This window comes from Uranotaenia lowii, chromosome 2 (assembly GCF_029784155.1).
Source record: "Uranotaenia lowii strain MFRU-FL chromosome 2, ASM2978415v1, whole genome shotgun sequence".
Lineage (NCBI taxonomy): Eukaryota > Metazoa > Arthropoda > Insecta > Diptera > Culicidae > Uranotaenia > Uranotaenia lowii.
In genome coordinates, this window is record NC_073692.1 from 218810226 (window position 1) to 218823891 (window position 13666).

General features: G+C 43.5%; 1 protein-coding gene across 1 annotated transcript; it reads right to left on the reverse strand.

The window, feature by feature from the left end:
- Nucleotides 1-11471: 11471 nt before the first annotated feature.
- Nucleotides 11472-12655, reverse strand: LOC129742334 (uncharacterized protein K02A2.6-like). Its single transcript, XM_055734225.1, has 2 exons — nucleotides 11990-12655; nucleotides 11472-11945 (listed from the first exon to the last, which is right to left on the reverse strand). The coding sequence occupies exons 1-2, from the start codon at nucleotides 12653-12655 to the stop codon at nucleotides 11472-11474; spliced, it is 1140 nt and encodes a 379-aa protein (XP_055590200.1).
- Between the last annotated feature and the right edge of the window lie 1011 nt (nucleotides 12656-13666).

Consider the following 13666-nt stretch of genomic DNA (forward strand, 5'->3'; position numbering starts at 1 on the left):
AATCGATATTATGCAGCAAAATCATTTTTTACGTGAAAAATCCCGTAGAAAAAATTTCTTTATTCTTTTGGGTGTATAAAACTAAAATTGTTACTTGGGCCATACTAAGTTGATTGAAAATCAATCAACAATCAGAAAGAAGAAGAAGAAGACGTAATTAAATTTACGACTCGTACTGAAAAAATCCACTTTTTGCAACTTGTTGCATATACATATAAATATTTTGCAACTCCGTCCAAACTTCGTAACGAAAGACAAACCCGCATACTAAAAAACTATATCTAAAACAGTCCATACAATTAATCTACGGTTTCAGAAATAGTGATTGTTTTTGTAAACGCAGATGTTCTATCAAACTTTACTTCGACAACGATGAAAACGAAACATTTACGTTCATGTGAAAATGTGATGGTATCTGGAAAGGTGATAGAATGGTATGTACGATTTCTTGCAATTTTTCTTTAACCGTGAAAATGATCTTAAACCTTTACACATACCGTCCATTCTTTCTGTCATACGCACGTCAAAAACGATCGAAACGCCGGTCAAAGATGCCAGATGGTTTTGCACGTTAATCAGTACAAAAACAAATACAATCTAGGTTGTTATTATAATTAATATTTATTACAAACCCTTTAACAATTGTCATTCGGGTCAAATAAATACAATGTAGGTGATTAAACAAAACGAAAATTAGCATACATTTATGTTTTTTTTAGTTTCTTCTGATCACTGATATAGGATTATTTCTTGAATCAAATGAAACATATAGACAGAAAATAAACATTACAAATTAACAACAAAAATAAACCTAAACAAAAATTTAAAATATATTGTTTGATCGTGCGAGGTTCATCTTTTCGCTAGAACGAACTTCATAGATTCCCTTGGGGCCCGAGGAAAACCACCCTATGTTCCAGTGAGAGATGTCCTGGCTGTGATAGATTTGAACTACATGTTCGAAATATACCTTTTCCTAAAAACTATTGATCTTCGTCTATAATCCTTTTTATGTTCATTTTTCCCTATCTATCTTCTTTTTTCTTCAAAAAGTGAACTAGATATAAGCAACAATTGTAATCAAACAAAACGAGTTTGGCTCCTTAAAGCCTAAAAGTATGAGCCGTTTCAAATAAAGAACTTACAAAAAAAATTAAAATCCTATTCGATCAAAAATTACTTAAGTATTAAAATTTATGTCGGAGATTTTGTTTAAAAAAAAAGTGCAAATCATAAATCATCAGAATATTTGGCACCTCTGCCGAAAACTGTCTAATGAATGTGAAAAAAAGAAAAACAACACTGCGCGCCGGGTAAAAGTTTTCGCTGTTAAGTTTTCAACTTCGGAGAATTCACGAAAATTCGGGATTAAAAGTGGTAAGTTATCTTCAAAAATATCAATTTTCTTCTGTTATTAGCAATAAATTCATTTTTTTCTTTATAGCAACTCGCAAATATGGCCTCAAACAGCAGATTCCTTTGGGCCCGTGGCTCGTGGAAAAGGACCACCAACAACTCACAAAATTATTCGGCTGCCGTTGGAACTGGACAGAAAAAACATCTGCAGCTGAAACCTGAACCTACAAGCGCGGAATCCAAGTTCCCCAGCCGTGGGAACCTCCCACTATAGTGAGCTATGTGCGGCCAGTGAAAATTTTGGCTCTATTAATCATCCTCGTAGGATGCTAATTTCAAATGAAATACGAACTCGGTGCCTCGGTGAATTCAAATAATATAAAAATAATGAAAAGAAATGGTGTTTTTATTTATTCGAATCCTAAAACTCCTCCAAACACATTTGTCCATGTGTGCGTGATTTATTCATGCACGGTTCCGAATACCGTTTTTATAACGTTGGAAAACGTTTTGTTAAATTCTTTCAAACAATTGCTATAAATGTTTATATACAAGAGAACTTTAAAGAAAACTATAGCAATAATGGTTCGATGCACAAAAAACGTTTCTACAAGCGGATTTTATACATTATCTCAACTGTTCGTAGAACTGTTCCTCCATACAAGTGTTTTAACAGTTTTTAACAATTACATAACCTAACGACATATTAAAAATAAAGTGAATTCAGAATGTACGATTAGGCCAATGTATTTCAAGGTTTGAATAATCGTTTGCTAAACGTTTTTTTACGCTTTATTAAATCGTCGTTTGATTATTTGAGAAATCGTTTGGCTACAATCCTCATTTATGCGGGAAACTTTTTAGTGCGGAATTGCAAAACACACAACACAAACCGTCTCACGACATAACTTCCCGAATAGGACAGAACCATGATGGCTCTAGATATGGTGGTCTCTCTTTGGCAAAAAGTAGACGAGGGTTGGAGGCGGAGGAGGAGCCGAAATTTGACAGCTGGCTGTTCGGCTGGCTGCTGGCTGGCTGGGATGCCAGGTGCTCTGATTTTTTGTAAAACACGAAGTTTTGCCAATCATCAAGATATTGCTTAGACAAAGATTTCGCCTTGATTTTTGCAAATATAATTCATAGCATCGAAACAAAATCTTCCGGCTGAGCTCCGGGCTGGTAAGCAAAGCTGGAAGAAGTTGAACCTATAAACGACGGTGCCAGCTTTGTCGGTAGCGGTTAGTAACATTAATTTTGCATTACTTATGATAAATTTATGCTTATTCAACACTTTTTTCTTTCAAGAGCTATCTAGAAGCAGCAGAAAGTCATCGAATCGGATGGTAACATAGCGAGGCGTTACATTCCATCGTCCGAGAAGCGGCTGGCCCTCCTGCAGGAACATCCGATCTTCATCGAGATGAAAAAGCTGCTTCAGGAGGACCCCCGTCTGTTGCCATCGCTGCTCCAGAAGATCCAATCGAGTAATCCGGATCTGATGGGTAGCATTTCGAATCATAATATCGTTTATCATTTACATGAAAATGATCAATAGCAGAATTTAGAGCATTCCTTTAGCAGAACCGATTTACGTTTATTTTCATCCAACACTTTTCGATTAAAGGGAAACAAAATAGCTCTTTGGATAAGGTAAAAAGAATATAAGGAGCAAACAACATCCGGTTTAGGGTTTTAGTTGTTTGTTCCACCCTTTAAGATCCTTTCTATCATAACGGTCAAAAAAAGTTTTTCTTTTTCGGAACATACGGATAGACCGAACTGTATTGTAATTTTATTGAAAAAAAGTGTTTAGAATACAAATTAATTCATTGAATATACTCATATCATTGCTTTTTTCCGAAAACTCAATTTAAATATAATAAAATAAACTAAACCCCAGTACGGTTTTAAATCTTTTTAACTTTCCTTTGCGATTAGCTTCTGCACATATACACACTTTTTTCCCATCTGATTTTTTATCACTAACACCTGGCATCCCTTGACCCCTTTTTTCGTAAACACTACAGCCGGCTGTCAAAACTTTTTTCAATATGGCGGAATGGCGATTTGGCATCTGAGATCACCATATCTAGAGCCATCATGGACAGAACCATGGTATCACATTCATTTTCCAGTGAATTTTAATGTTATCATGTATTTCATGGTAAAATGAACATCCGAGCGTAATTCAAGAATTTACACACTCCAAGTTTTTCGTGTACGGTTAATATTTTGACAGCCGCGGCACGTGTTTTTTTTCTATTTCTTTCATTCTCGGTCGGCCGGTAGTCAGTTTTCGAGGTTTTTTTTGTGAATTTGTTCGAAGTACCTTATCGGAAATGGGTTCAATGGTAAGTTTAATATTGGAGCTGTCCAAAGGGCAAACAGATTAAGAACCTTTTTTTTATTAATTCCAGCAGTGTAAAACCGACACACTAACGAGTGGCACAGGATGCGGTAGCCAATGGATGCCACGAGCAGCAATGAGATGCGGGATCGAGTTGCGAGCCTCAAAATCCAGCGAATTATTCATAATTTAGAGTGCGTGAGTAAAGTGTTCTTAAAGTGTTAAAGATTCTTTAAATAAATAGTTGATGTAAATTAATTCTTTTGTTTTTAGTTTTAAAAAATTATAAAAATGACATAATCAAAAACAATAACAAACACCCCAAAAAGAGCAAAGATTTTTATTTCAGCGGGCGAACAATGTAAATTAACGGATTTTCATGGTTTTACCATGAAAAACTGGAAGCTGAAAGAACCATGAACTTTATATTTTTTGGCTTTCCAATGTATGGCAAATCGCCATTTTTTTCATGGTCACGCTGCATAACAATACCCCTTTTTCATGGTTATTTTCGTCAAAACGATGAAATGTATGGTCGAAAACTATGAATTCCAATGTGCATTCACGGTATCGAGGACGATAATAATCATTGTGTAAACCATACAATTTATAGTATGTGAATATGGAATTCATGGTTTTTTCACGGTGCAATCCTATTCGGGTTGACGAACATAATTCCTAAAATTCACTCGGTCCATGGCAACCGATCTCCAATTTCTCGGGCACCCCACGTTCGCCAGATCACGCTCCACTTAGTCTAACCACCTCGCTCGTTGCGGCCCTGCTCGTCTTGTTCCTACCAGATTTGTGGCGAACACCTGTTTTGCAGGACAGTTGTCCGGCATTCTCGCAACATGTCCTGCCCAGCGTATCCGGCCAGCCTTCACCACCTTCTGGATACTGGGTTCGCCGTAGAGTCGCGCGAGCTCGTGGTTCATCCTTCGCCTCCACACTCCGTTCTCCTGTACGCCGCCAAAGATGGTTCTTAACACTCTTCGCTCGAATACTCCGACTAGGACCTCCTCGAACAATATCCGTGTCTCGTGACCGTAGAGGACAACCGGTCTAATGAGCGTTGTTGTGGCCATGAGAAGCCATTGGACTGTAGGAGCGGCGCTTGGCAAAACAACCACTGATGTGACTCACTCCCCCTGCGGGAGCGAGCCTCTTTTAGACAACCCCTGGTGGTTGTCTCACCAGTGGAGGCAGGTCCTCGGACTGGCTGCCTGGAGGCCAAGGCCGGTTGATCACTAGCTTGCAGTGATCCCAAACTAAACTCTTCTAAGGGGGGCTCTGGTAAGAGCCGATTGGATCGGAAGCAAGCGAGGAGGAAGCACAGAGGAACAACACCAATTTACTCGCGATGGAACATTCTAGATTTTATTTCTCTTTCTTCTATTTACACTTCTTGTATCGTATACGACTATAGCTTCTTTACTCGGGTGGTCTCAGAGAAGACCACTGCTGGCTGGCTCTTCTCTTCCTTCTCTTCCGGTGCTGACCGCTCTGCTGGATCGATGTTGTCGCGGTGGTAGTTGAAAATACACTGATGATGCAATGCGCGAGAGCGCGCGTTTTTATACCTTCGTGGCGTCGGCTGCTGCTCGCTGATTGGCTGGCGCTCATCTCGCGTTCTTCCTCCCGCTCTCTTCTCAGTCTGCTTGTCGAACTGAACAAGCGTCATATACAGGTTACACTTCGTGCGAGGGCTAAGTCTTCTCGACCGCAGTTGCTTGTGGAGTCCATAGTAGGCACGACTTCCGCTGATAATTCGCCGCCGGATCTCACGGCTGGTGTCATTGTTTGCGGTCACCAGTGAGCCGAGATAGACAAAGTCCAGCTCGTCGCCGTCGATCGTGACCTTGTTACTGGACAAGCGGGTTCGGTCGGTCTCGGATCCGCAGGCCAGCATGTACTTCGTCTTGGACGTATTAATCATCAACCCAATCCTTCCTGCTTCGCGTTTCAGTATGCGGTAGATCTCTTCCACCGCCACAGATGATCTGCCGACTATATCAATGTCATCGGCAAAGCAGATAAGTTGACTGGATCTGTTGAAAATCGTGCCCCGCATTTCGCCCACCGCTCGTCGAATAACACCTTCTAGCGCCACGTTGAACATCATGCAGGATAGACCATCACCTTGTCGAAGCCCCTGCGCGATTCGAATGAACTCGACAATTCACCCGAAATTCGCACACAACACCGCGTTCCATCCATCGTCGCCTTGATCAGTCAGTCTGATCAGCTTCCCGGAAAAGCCGTTCTCGTCCATGAATTTGCATAGCTCGTTACGGTCGATCGTGTCGTATGCGGCTTTGAAGTTCAAGGTATTTTTGGAGGATTTGCCGTAATGTGAATATCTGGTCCGTCGTAGACCGTCCCTCCATGAAGCTGGCCTGATGACTTCCCAAGAATCTATTTGCTTGTGACGTTAGGCGGAGGAGTAGAATTCGGGACAACACTTTGTAAGCGGCATTGAGGACAGTGATCGCTCGATAGTTCTCACAGTCCGATTTGTCGCCCTTATTGTAGATGGGGCATATTACCCCCTCCCAGTTCCGGACTATCAACCGGTGTAGGCAATCGGCCAACTTGTCATTTTGATGAGTTCAGCTGCGATGCCATCCTCTCAGCCGACTTGTTGCTATTCAGCTTGCGAATGGCTTCCTGAACTTCACACATCGTTGGGAGTGGCTCCTCTACGTCGTTGGCTACGCCGGCAATGTACCTTCCCCCTCCGCCTTGATCTCCTGCATGTGCGCCGTTCAGGTGTTCATCGAAGTGCTTTCTGATAAAACTTTCGCGTTTCTTGGGAACGATGCAACTGCTCCAGCTCCTCCTCCAGCCGCGCTTTTTCTCCTGGAAAATTCGAAATCACTGCCTCTTCAGCTGTCGGCGATTTTTCACATTTCGACAAGTGCCTCTTGACACCACTGCCGCCCAAGCGGCATTCTCTTCGTCCATCACCCTCCTACATTCCTCGTCGAACCAGTCGTTCCGTCGAGTTCGCTCCACATAACCGATGACGTTCTCCGCAGCACTGTTGATGGCTGTCTTGATGGTATCTCAGCGTCCTCGAGAGGGACTTCATCAAGCTCGCCCTCTGCCAGCAGCGCTGCTTCCCGGTAAATTTGAATCGGCAGAGAGGTAACTCAAATCGCCAGAGGGATCGTAACGATCTCTCTGGCGATTTTGCATCATCACCTCGTTAGAGAGGAACACACCATACGCGTGCCTTGGGTGAGTGCCACGAATTAAGCTAAGACACGCCCTCCAGAGAAACACACGAACACAATCCGAATCATGTTTGTATGTTTCCCTCCGAGACGCGTGTTCGCCTGCCTGAGAAGTCGACAGCTACGATTGAAAGCACACACGGGACACGGGGACCAAATGCGATCACACCGTACGAGTGTACGATTCAAACTGATTTCGCATGTACGCATTCGTATTTGTTGCCTCCAGGTATCTCGGTAGGACAAACCGAATGAAAATATTTGCGTTCTTGGAGTGTCGCCGAAGTTAACCGTTTTATTCTAAGTTCGGTGACTCAACTCTCAATTTTTTGCATGCTCTGTCGATTTCTGAGAGGACGCGCTTACTGGGTTCGAGCAATTGCGCGTAGTCTGCCGCGACCTCAGGTTGCTTCAGGAGTGCGATATTTAACCGAAGCAGGCGTCGATTTCGAATGTTGTTCACTACCAATGTTCCGAAAATCAATCATTTTCACTGGGCCATGCTTGAATACATTCAGAGCCAAAAAATCAAAGCAATCAAATCAACCAAATCATACAAACAATCATGCATGACAACGACGCTTCTGTATGTGAAACACTTTTGCGATACATTATGTGGTAAAGAAGGACAAAGACTATCAGTAGTGAACCTTCATATAAGAGAAGCGACATCTGATCCCTCTTAAAATAAAATATGTGGCAACATCGCCGAAATCTTGGACAAAAAAAAATCCCCAGCACTGTTTTCTGGCTCAATGTTCAAGCTCTAAAGCGAACGCTCCTTCAATCCATAAAAACAACATTGAACTCGATGCCCGAAGGATCGCGATAAACGGTATGAATGACTTGAATTTCGTTAATAACTATTTAGTTTTCTAACTAGGAACACGATTCACCAAAGCATTGAAATAAATTGCACCTAATCATAAATTCATATGACCAGCTAAAAAAATTATCTGTTTGAACTATAACAACAATCACAATACCTTCCTTGGTTGAGTTTTCAATAAGAAAGGTAAAAGCTCTGGGACAAAATGCTTGGATCGATTGGAATCGATTTTGACAGTTCTTTTGCTCGATTGGAATTTTGTGTTTCAGATGTCACTTCTCTTGTATACAGGTTCACTAACTATCAGTACCGAACGTCTCGACGCTGATTTCCTTTCTTGACGACTTTGAACCTTTAGGATCATAACTGATATGTACCAGTTTTGAGCGATCTATGTAGGCTATCAGATGATTTTTTATTTCTCGCTGTGCGTAGAAGGACAAAATCATAACTAGGTAACCGCAGTGAACTGTCCAGCATGTGCTACGGCTTTTTTGAACATGTGGTCCTGGTATTTCTTCAGATTTTTCCTTCTGAAACATTCATGATCGTCTATCAATAACGAACATTATCAACAATGATGCGAGGATAGACGTTCAGGAATGATTGAGGGAGCGATGTTCAAAATGTATCACCAAGTATGTCGATAAACGTCGATTAGCCACGTGACGAATGGGGCATGGTATATTTTCTTGTATCAAGTTAGTGTTGGTTTCAGAGCTGGGAAAAATTGACAGAGTTAAAGATGGCTACTGTTTTTTTACAATCATCATCACTGTCCAAAACTCCAACTATGCACCGAGCCACAGTCAGCGATCATCAGCAGGCTGATAATCGGTCTCTGTTTGATTCTCAATGAAAGCTAGCATAGTTTCCATTGAGATGATAGCCTGCTAAAATTTCGCTCCCATGCCGGTTGTTGATATTTAAAGGTTGTTATTTCTCATCGAACCTGGCAACAGCAAAAGTTCCATTTTGCTGTTGTATAGTCGAGCTGCTAACTAGATAGCCAATAAAACGAACTGCAACATGTTTCAGAGAGCAAGGATTTTCCCGCCTTTTTGTTTCCCATTCAATTTCAACGCACAGTCACGTGTGCATGAATATAAACCCGAATTTTGCTAAATATCACAGTACCCATTTTTTGTGATAGTCAAAGACCGTTGAAAGTCGATCTCAAGCTCAGTAGCACGTTGACGAACAAACGTACGCTAAATCTCAGCAACTGGCTCTGTCACTACAGTTAAGAAAGTGATTGGGTATGGGTTGAAGCTATCAACGGACACGCTCTAGACTGATAAACCACATGTTGTGATGGCATGCTTAGGGTTCAAGAAATGATGATGATTTTAATCTAGCTGGCATTTTCGTTAAATGTCAGTCGTTAACGATCACCATTCCCAACTCTGGTTGGTTTTCGACATATGTTCAATGAGTACTTTTACCACGTGCGTATCACAGCACTCGGAGATCTCAGTATTCTAGCTAGAAACCTGATTGCTTTCCTTGAGCGATTTTCCGAACATTGTTCGCTACGGAGAGTTTTGGACGCATCTTCACCATCACCAGATAGTGGTCTGACTCGATGTTGGCGCCTCGACAGAATCTGACGTTGATGATGTCCAAGAAGTGCCAGCTGTCTATCAAAACGTGGTCGATCTGTGATTGCGTTTTTTACGGTGATCTCCAGGTGTACTTGTGTGGGAGGCGGTTTCGTTTGGAGACGGCTAAATCTATAAGTCTGAGACCGTTTTCGTTGGTCAGCTGGTGCGCACTGAACCTTCCTGTCGTGTTCCCAGAAGATTGAAAAGCAGAGACTAAACTATAAGATATGTTTATTCAAGCAAGTGCGACAACTGAATGACAGATCTTTCACACAAGGGGTGGTATTTATACCAGCAAGTACTCCTAGCGTGATGATAGCATGCTGCGACATTCTAGTAGCTTCTGATTGGTCGTGGCCTACCACATCTCCCTTTTTTTATGAAAGATCGTACGAGCTCAATCGCTTGGGCAGACAGCGATTTCGGGTTGGTCTTGTCCGTGGTGGTGGAACTTCAGGTGACTGCAGAGGTGAGCCATACTCGGAACAATCCAAATCGTTTTCATTCCGCAAGGAGTCTGTTTGGTCAGCTTCGGAGACTGGAACAACGAAATCATCCAACAACACCGACAATGGAAGATTTGGTGTTGGAACCGCGGTGCTGCTGTTTCGATGAACCAGGCCTTCAGTTGATTGGTGTGGGATCGGATGAGTCGACCGTTGTCTAGGAGAACGGTGTACATCACGTTACCTTTGGGTTCGATGATCCGACCCGGAATCCACTTGGCGGAATTCCCTTGATGAACCTTGGCCAGAACCGGATTTCCAGCGACGAATTTCCTTTGCACAGCGCCGTGACGTTTATTGAACTGAGCGTTTTGAGCATCGTTGATTCGTGTTGGGCTTGGTAGCGTTGGCTTCAGAAGGTCCAATTGGGTGGAGATTTGCCTACCGAGGAAAAAATGAGCAGGGGTCTTGCCGTCAGGAGCGCTTCGAGCTGGCGTGGAACGGTACACTGACAAAAATGTTTGTAAGTGCTGTGTTGTAGCCATGCTTTCCCCATTTGCGAGCTTCTTGAGTCCTCGTTTCTAGCTGTCCACAAACCTTTCCGCTTGGCCGTTCGATTGCGGATGGTATGGAGCGGTCGTCAGATGTTGGATTCCGTGTTCTTTGAAGAATTGTTGGAACTGTGCGCTGATGAACTGGGAACCGTTGTCGGAGACCAATGTGTGCTCTTTGATTTGGCCTACAAACCGTCCATAATAATTTATAGCGCCAAGATAGGATCGAAGCTGTGACACATTCGTGGGGGCCGGCATCTCAGAGATCGTACGAGTCTTGGCTGGATCTGGGCGGAGACCTTCCTTGTCGATGATGTGACCAAGAAATTTAATCTGAGGAAGAGAAAAATGGCATTTTTCGATGCGTATATGAAACCCGTAATCACGAATCCTTCCAAGCGTCGCGTCCAGATTGCCAGTGATTGAAATCCTCACCAATTTTCTCATCAGAGGCATTCAAAATACACACTTTGAGGCCTCGCATAGCTATACAGGAGACGATACATATACATTCATTCAAACCTCCCCCATGAGAAGGATCTGCTCTGAGAGACACTATCCGTTTGCTGCCCCGAACGAACTCTCTCAACGTTCGGTTGCTACATGATGCATGAAGAAGACGAGGCACACATACTCATTTACGTTGTTGAATTTGAATAACTCGAGCCGACCGCAAAGGTTGAGGCAACAACAAAAACAACCGAACTTATTGCGTTGCACGGCCCGCAACGTATGGTGAAAGAGGGGGGAAGAAAAAGAAATGAAAAAACTAGCTGCCTGCGTGCGGTTGCTGTGCAACAATAGCAATAGCAGAAAAACCTCACGCATTCGATCCAGGCACAAACGAGGAGACTCGGGTTTGCTCTGCCTTTTGAATTCGGTTCCCTCAAGGTTGTGACAGGAGATGAGTGAGAGCCATTCGTTTGGTTTTTTGGGTTCGCTGCCTCGAATGTATATTGCTTCATGAAGGCGGCCATGTTGAGAGCGTATACATCATCGGTTTTGTCGTTTTCGCTGCCTCAAAGCAACCTTTGCTTCCGAGTAAAGCGTTGAGCGAGAGATGGTTGATCAACTCATGCTCAGCAAAATTCAATCACTGCAGATTGCGATCGTGTTCCTCTTGAGTTCGTCCGGATACCAGAATATCGTCGAGATAGGTTTTTACACCTGGGATGCCAGCTACCATGCAGTCGATTATGCGTTGAAAGGCTCCAGGTGCCGATTTTACACCTGGAGTAAGACGGTTGTACTGGAACAGGCCTCGGTGGGTGTTAACCGTCAACAGCTTGCGTGATTCTTCCTCCACTTCGACCTGGAGGTATGCGTCCGACAGATCGATTTGGGAGAAAATGCGTGCCCCAGCCAGGGCAGTAAAGATGTCGTCGGGATGAGGCAGAGGATGCCGGTCGGATTCTAGAGCTGCGTTGAGTCCAGTGGAGTAATCGCCGCAAATTCGAACAGAGACGTTGTCCGATTTGCGAACCACGACGATGGGGGCAGCCCAATAGGAGAACTGCACTGGAGAAATGATGCCGCGTTCTTGTAGCCTTTGGAGTTGAGCATCCACCTTCGGGAGAGCGGCATAGGCTACCGGGCGCTTGGGCAGTATACTGGTCGGGAATCCGGCTTGAGGTAGAGTGTAACCTGTGCTTTGGTACACAGCCCAAGGGAACTCTGGAACACTTCGGGAAACTTAACCTTCAGTCGTTGTGCCACGTCTTCGGATTTCTGGATGGAGTTCACCAACGAGTCGAAGGGGACTGACCAAAGGTTGAATAACTCGATGAGGTCGATACCCAGCACGTCGAGATCGGAGTGGTTGGCCACGTAGATGCACCCTTGTTTGGAGACGTTCCGGATGGTTACTTCGGTGATAAACTCTCCTTTCAAGTCGAGCTTGTCACCGGAAGCGCTGACAGCAACGATGTCCGTAGGGTTGATTGTTGGTTTCCCGATGCAAGCCCAGGTTTCGGTTGAAATTATGGTGATGTCGGCCGCACAGTCGAGTTGGAGCTTCACGTTGACACCGTTCAAATTTACCTTAGCAAATTTGCGCTTTTTGGAGATGTCAACATGTTTCACCGAACTGATGCTCTTCATCTTTTTCGTCTTCTTCCCGGGAGGCTTGGGATGGAGGGACACAGCGTTGATTGAGGGATCCTTCTTCTCAGCCTGGGGAACTGCGTTGTTCTGCAGGAGAACTGCCATCTGCTGCTGCTGGTTGGCCAGGATATCGTTGAGCCGGAGGAGAGCGTTTTTAATATCCATGTCGGTCATCTTCTGATCGGGATCTTCGAGGTTCTCGTCGCCAATTTGTCGTGTTCCCAGAAGATTGAAAAGCAGAGACTAAACTATAAGATATGTTTATTCAAGCAAGTGCGACAACTGAATGACAGATCTTTCACACAAGGGGTGGTATTTATACCAGCAAGTACTCCTAGCGTGATGATAGCATGCTGCGACATTCTAGTAGCTTCTGATTGGTCGTGTAGTCGTGGCCTACCACACTTCCAAATGTCGGTTTGAATTCCTCCTCCTGGCCGACCTGAGCATTAAAATCCCCGATGACTATCTTGATATCATGTTTTGGGCAGAATTCGTCTTTGTCGTCACCGGTACTTTCGAGGTGAGGTCTGTGCACGTTGATGATGCTGATGTTGAAGAATCGGCACTTGATTATCAACCGGCACATTCGTGGGTTGATCGGCCACCACCCGATCACGCGCTGTTGCATCTTTTCCATAACTATAAAAGCTGTTCCAAGCTCGTGTGTGTTGCCGCAGCTCTGTTAGATGACACGACCACGGTACGTTCGTACCGTGGGGTCCTTCCAGCATACCTCGTGCAAAAAAATTTAGAGATAGGCAGTTCCATGTTCCAAGTTTCCAATCGCTAGGTCCTTTTCGTCGCGTGGGTATTTTATACGGAAGTAAATGAGAAAGAAAATGTTAAGCGAGGGTAGGGATGAATCATCCTACAGGATAAAAATCCCAGAAAAAAAAAGAAAAAAAAATGTTAAGCGAAAAAAACTGAAAAAAAACTAAGTTTAAGCAAAAAAAAAAGTGCCTCTGTCTATTTCGAATCTTGTGGCCTTCATGCCCTTTACTCCTCTTATCTTAAATATCACATGACATAGGCACGTGTTTTTTTTAACTATTCTAATTATTTTTAAAATATTTTTCGGATGCCTGGACAAATTAGCCTGAAATCACCTTTCACGGATAAGTGCAGGAAGAAAAGCTTCATTTAAAAACTAGTCACTCAAGTCTATTCCTAAAATAACATTTT

Coding starts and splice junctions, on each gene's coding strand:
- LOC129742334 (XM_055734225.1), bottom strand. CDS start 12,655: ATGACCGACATGGATATTAAAAACGCTCTCCTCCGGCTCAACGATATC. Junction 11,946..11,989: donor TCAAGCCGGATTCCCGACCA/GTATACTGCCCA, acceptor GCTCTCCCGAAG/GTGGATGCTCAACTCCAAAG.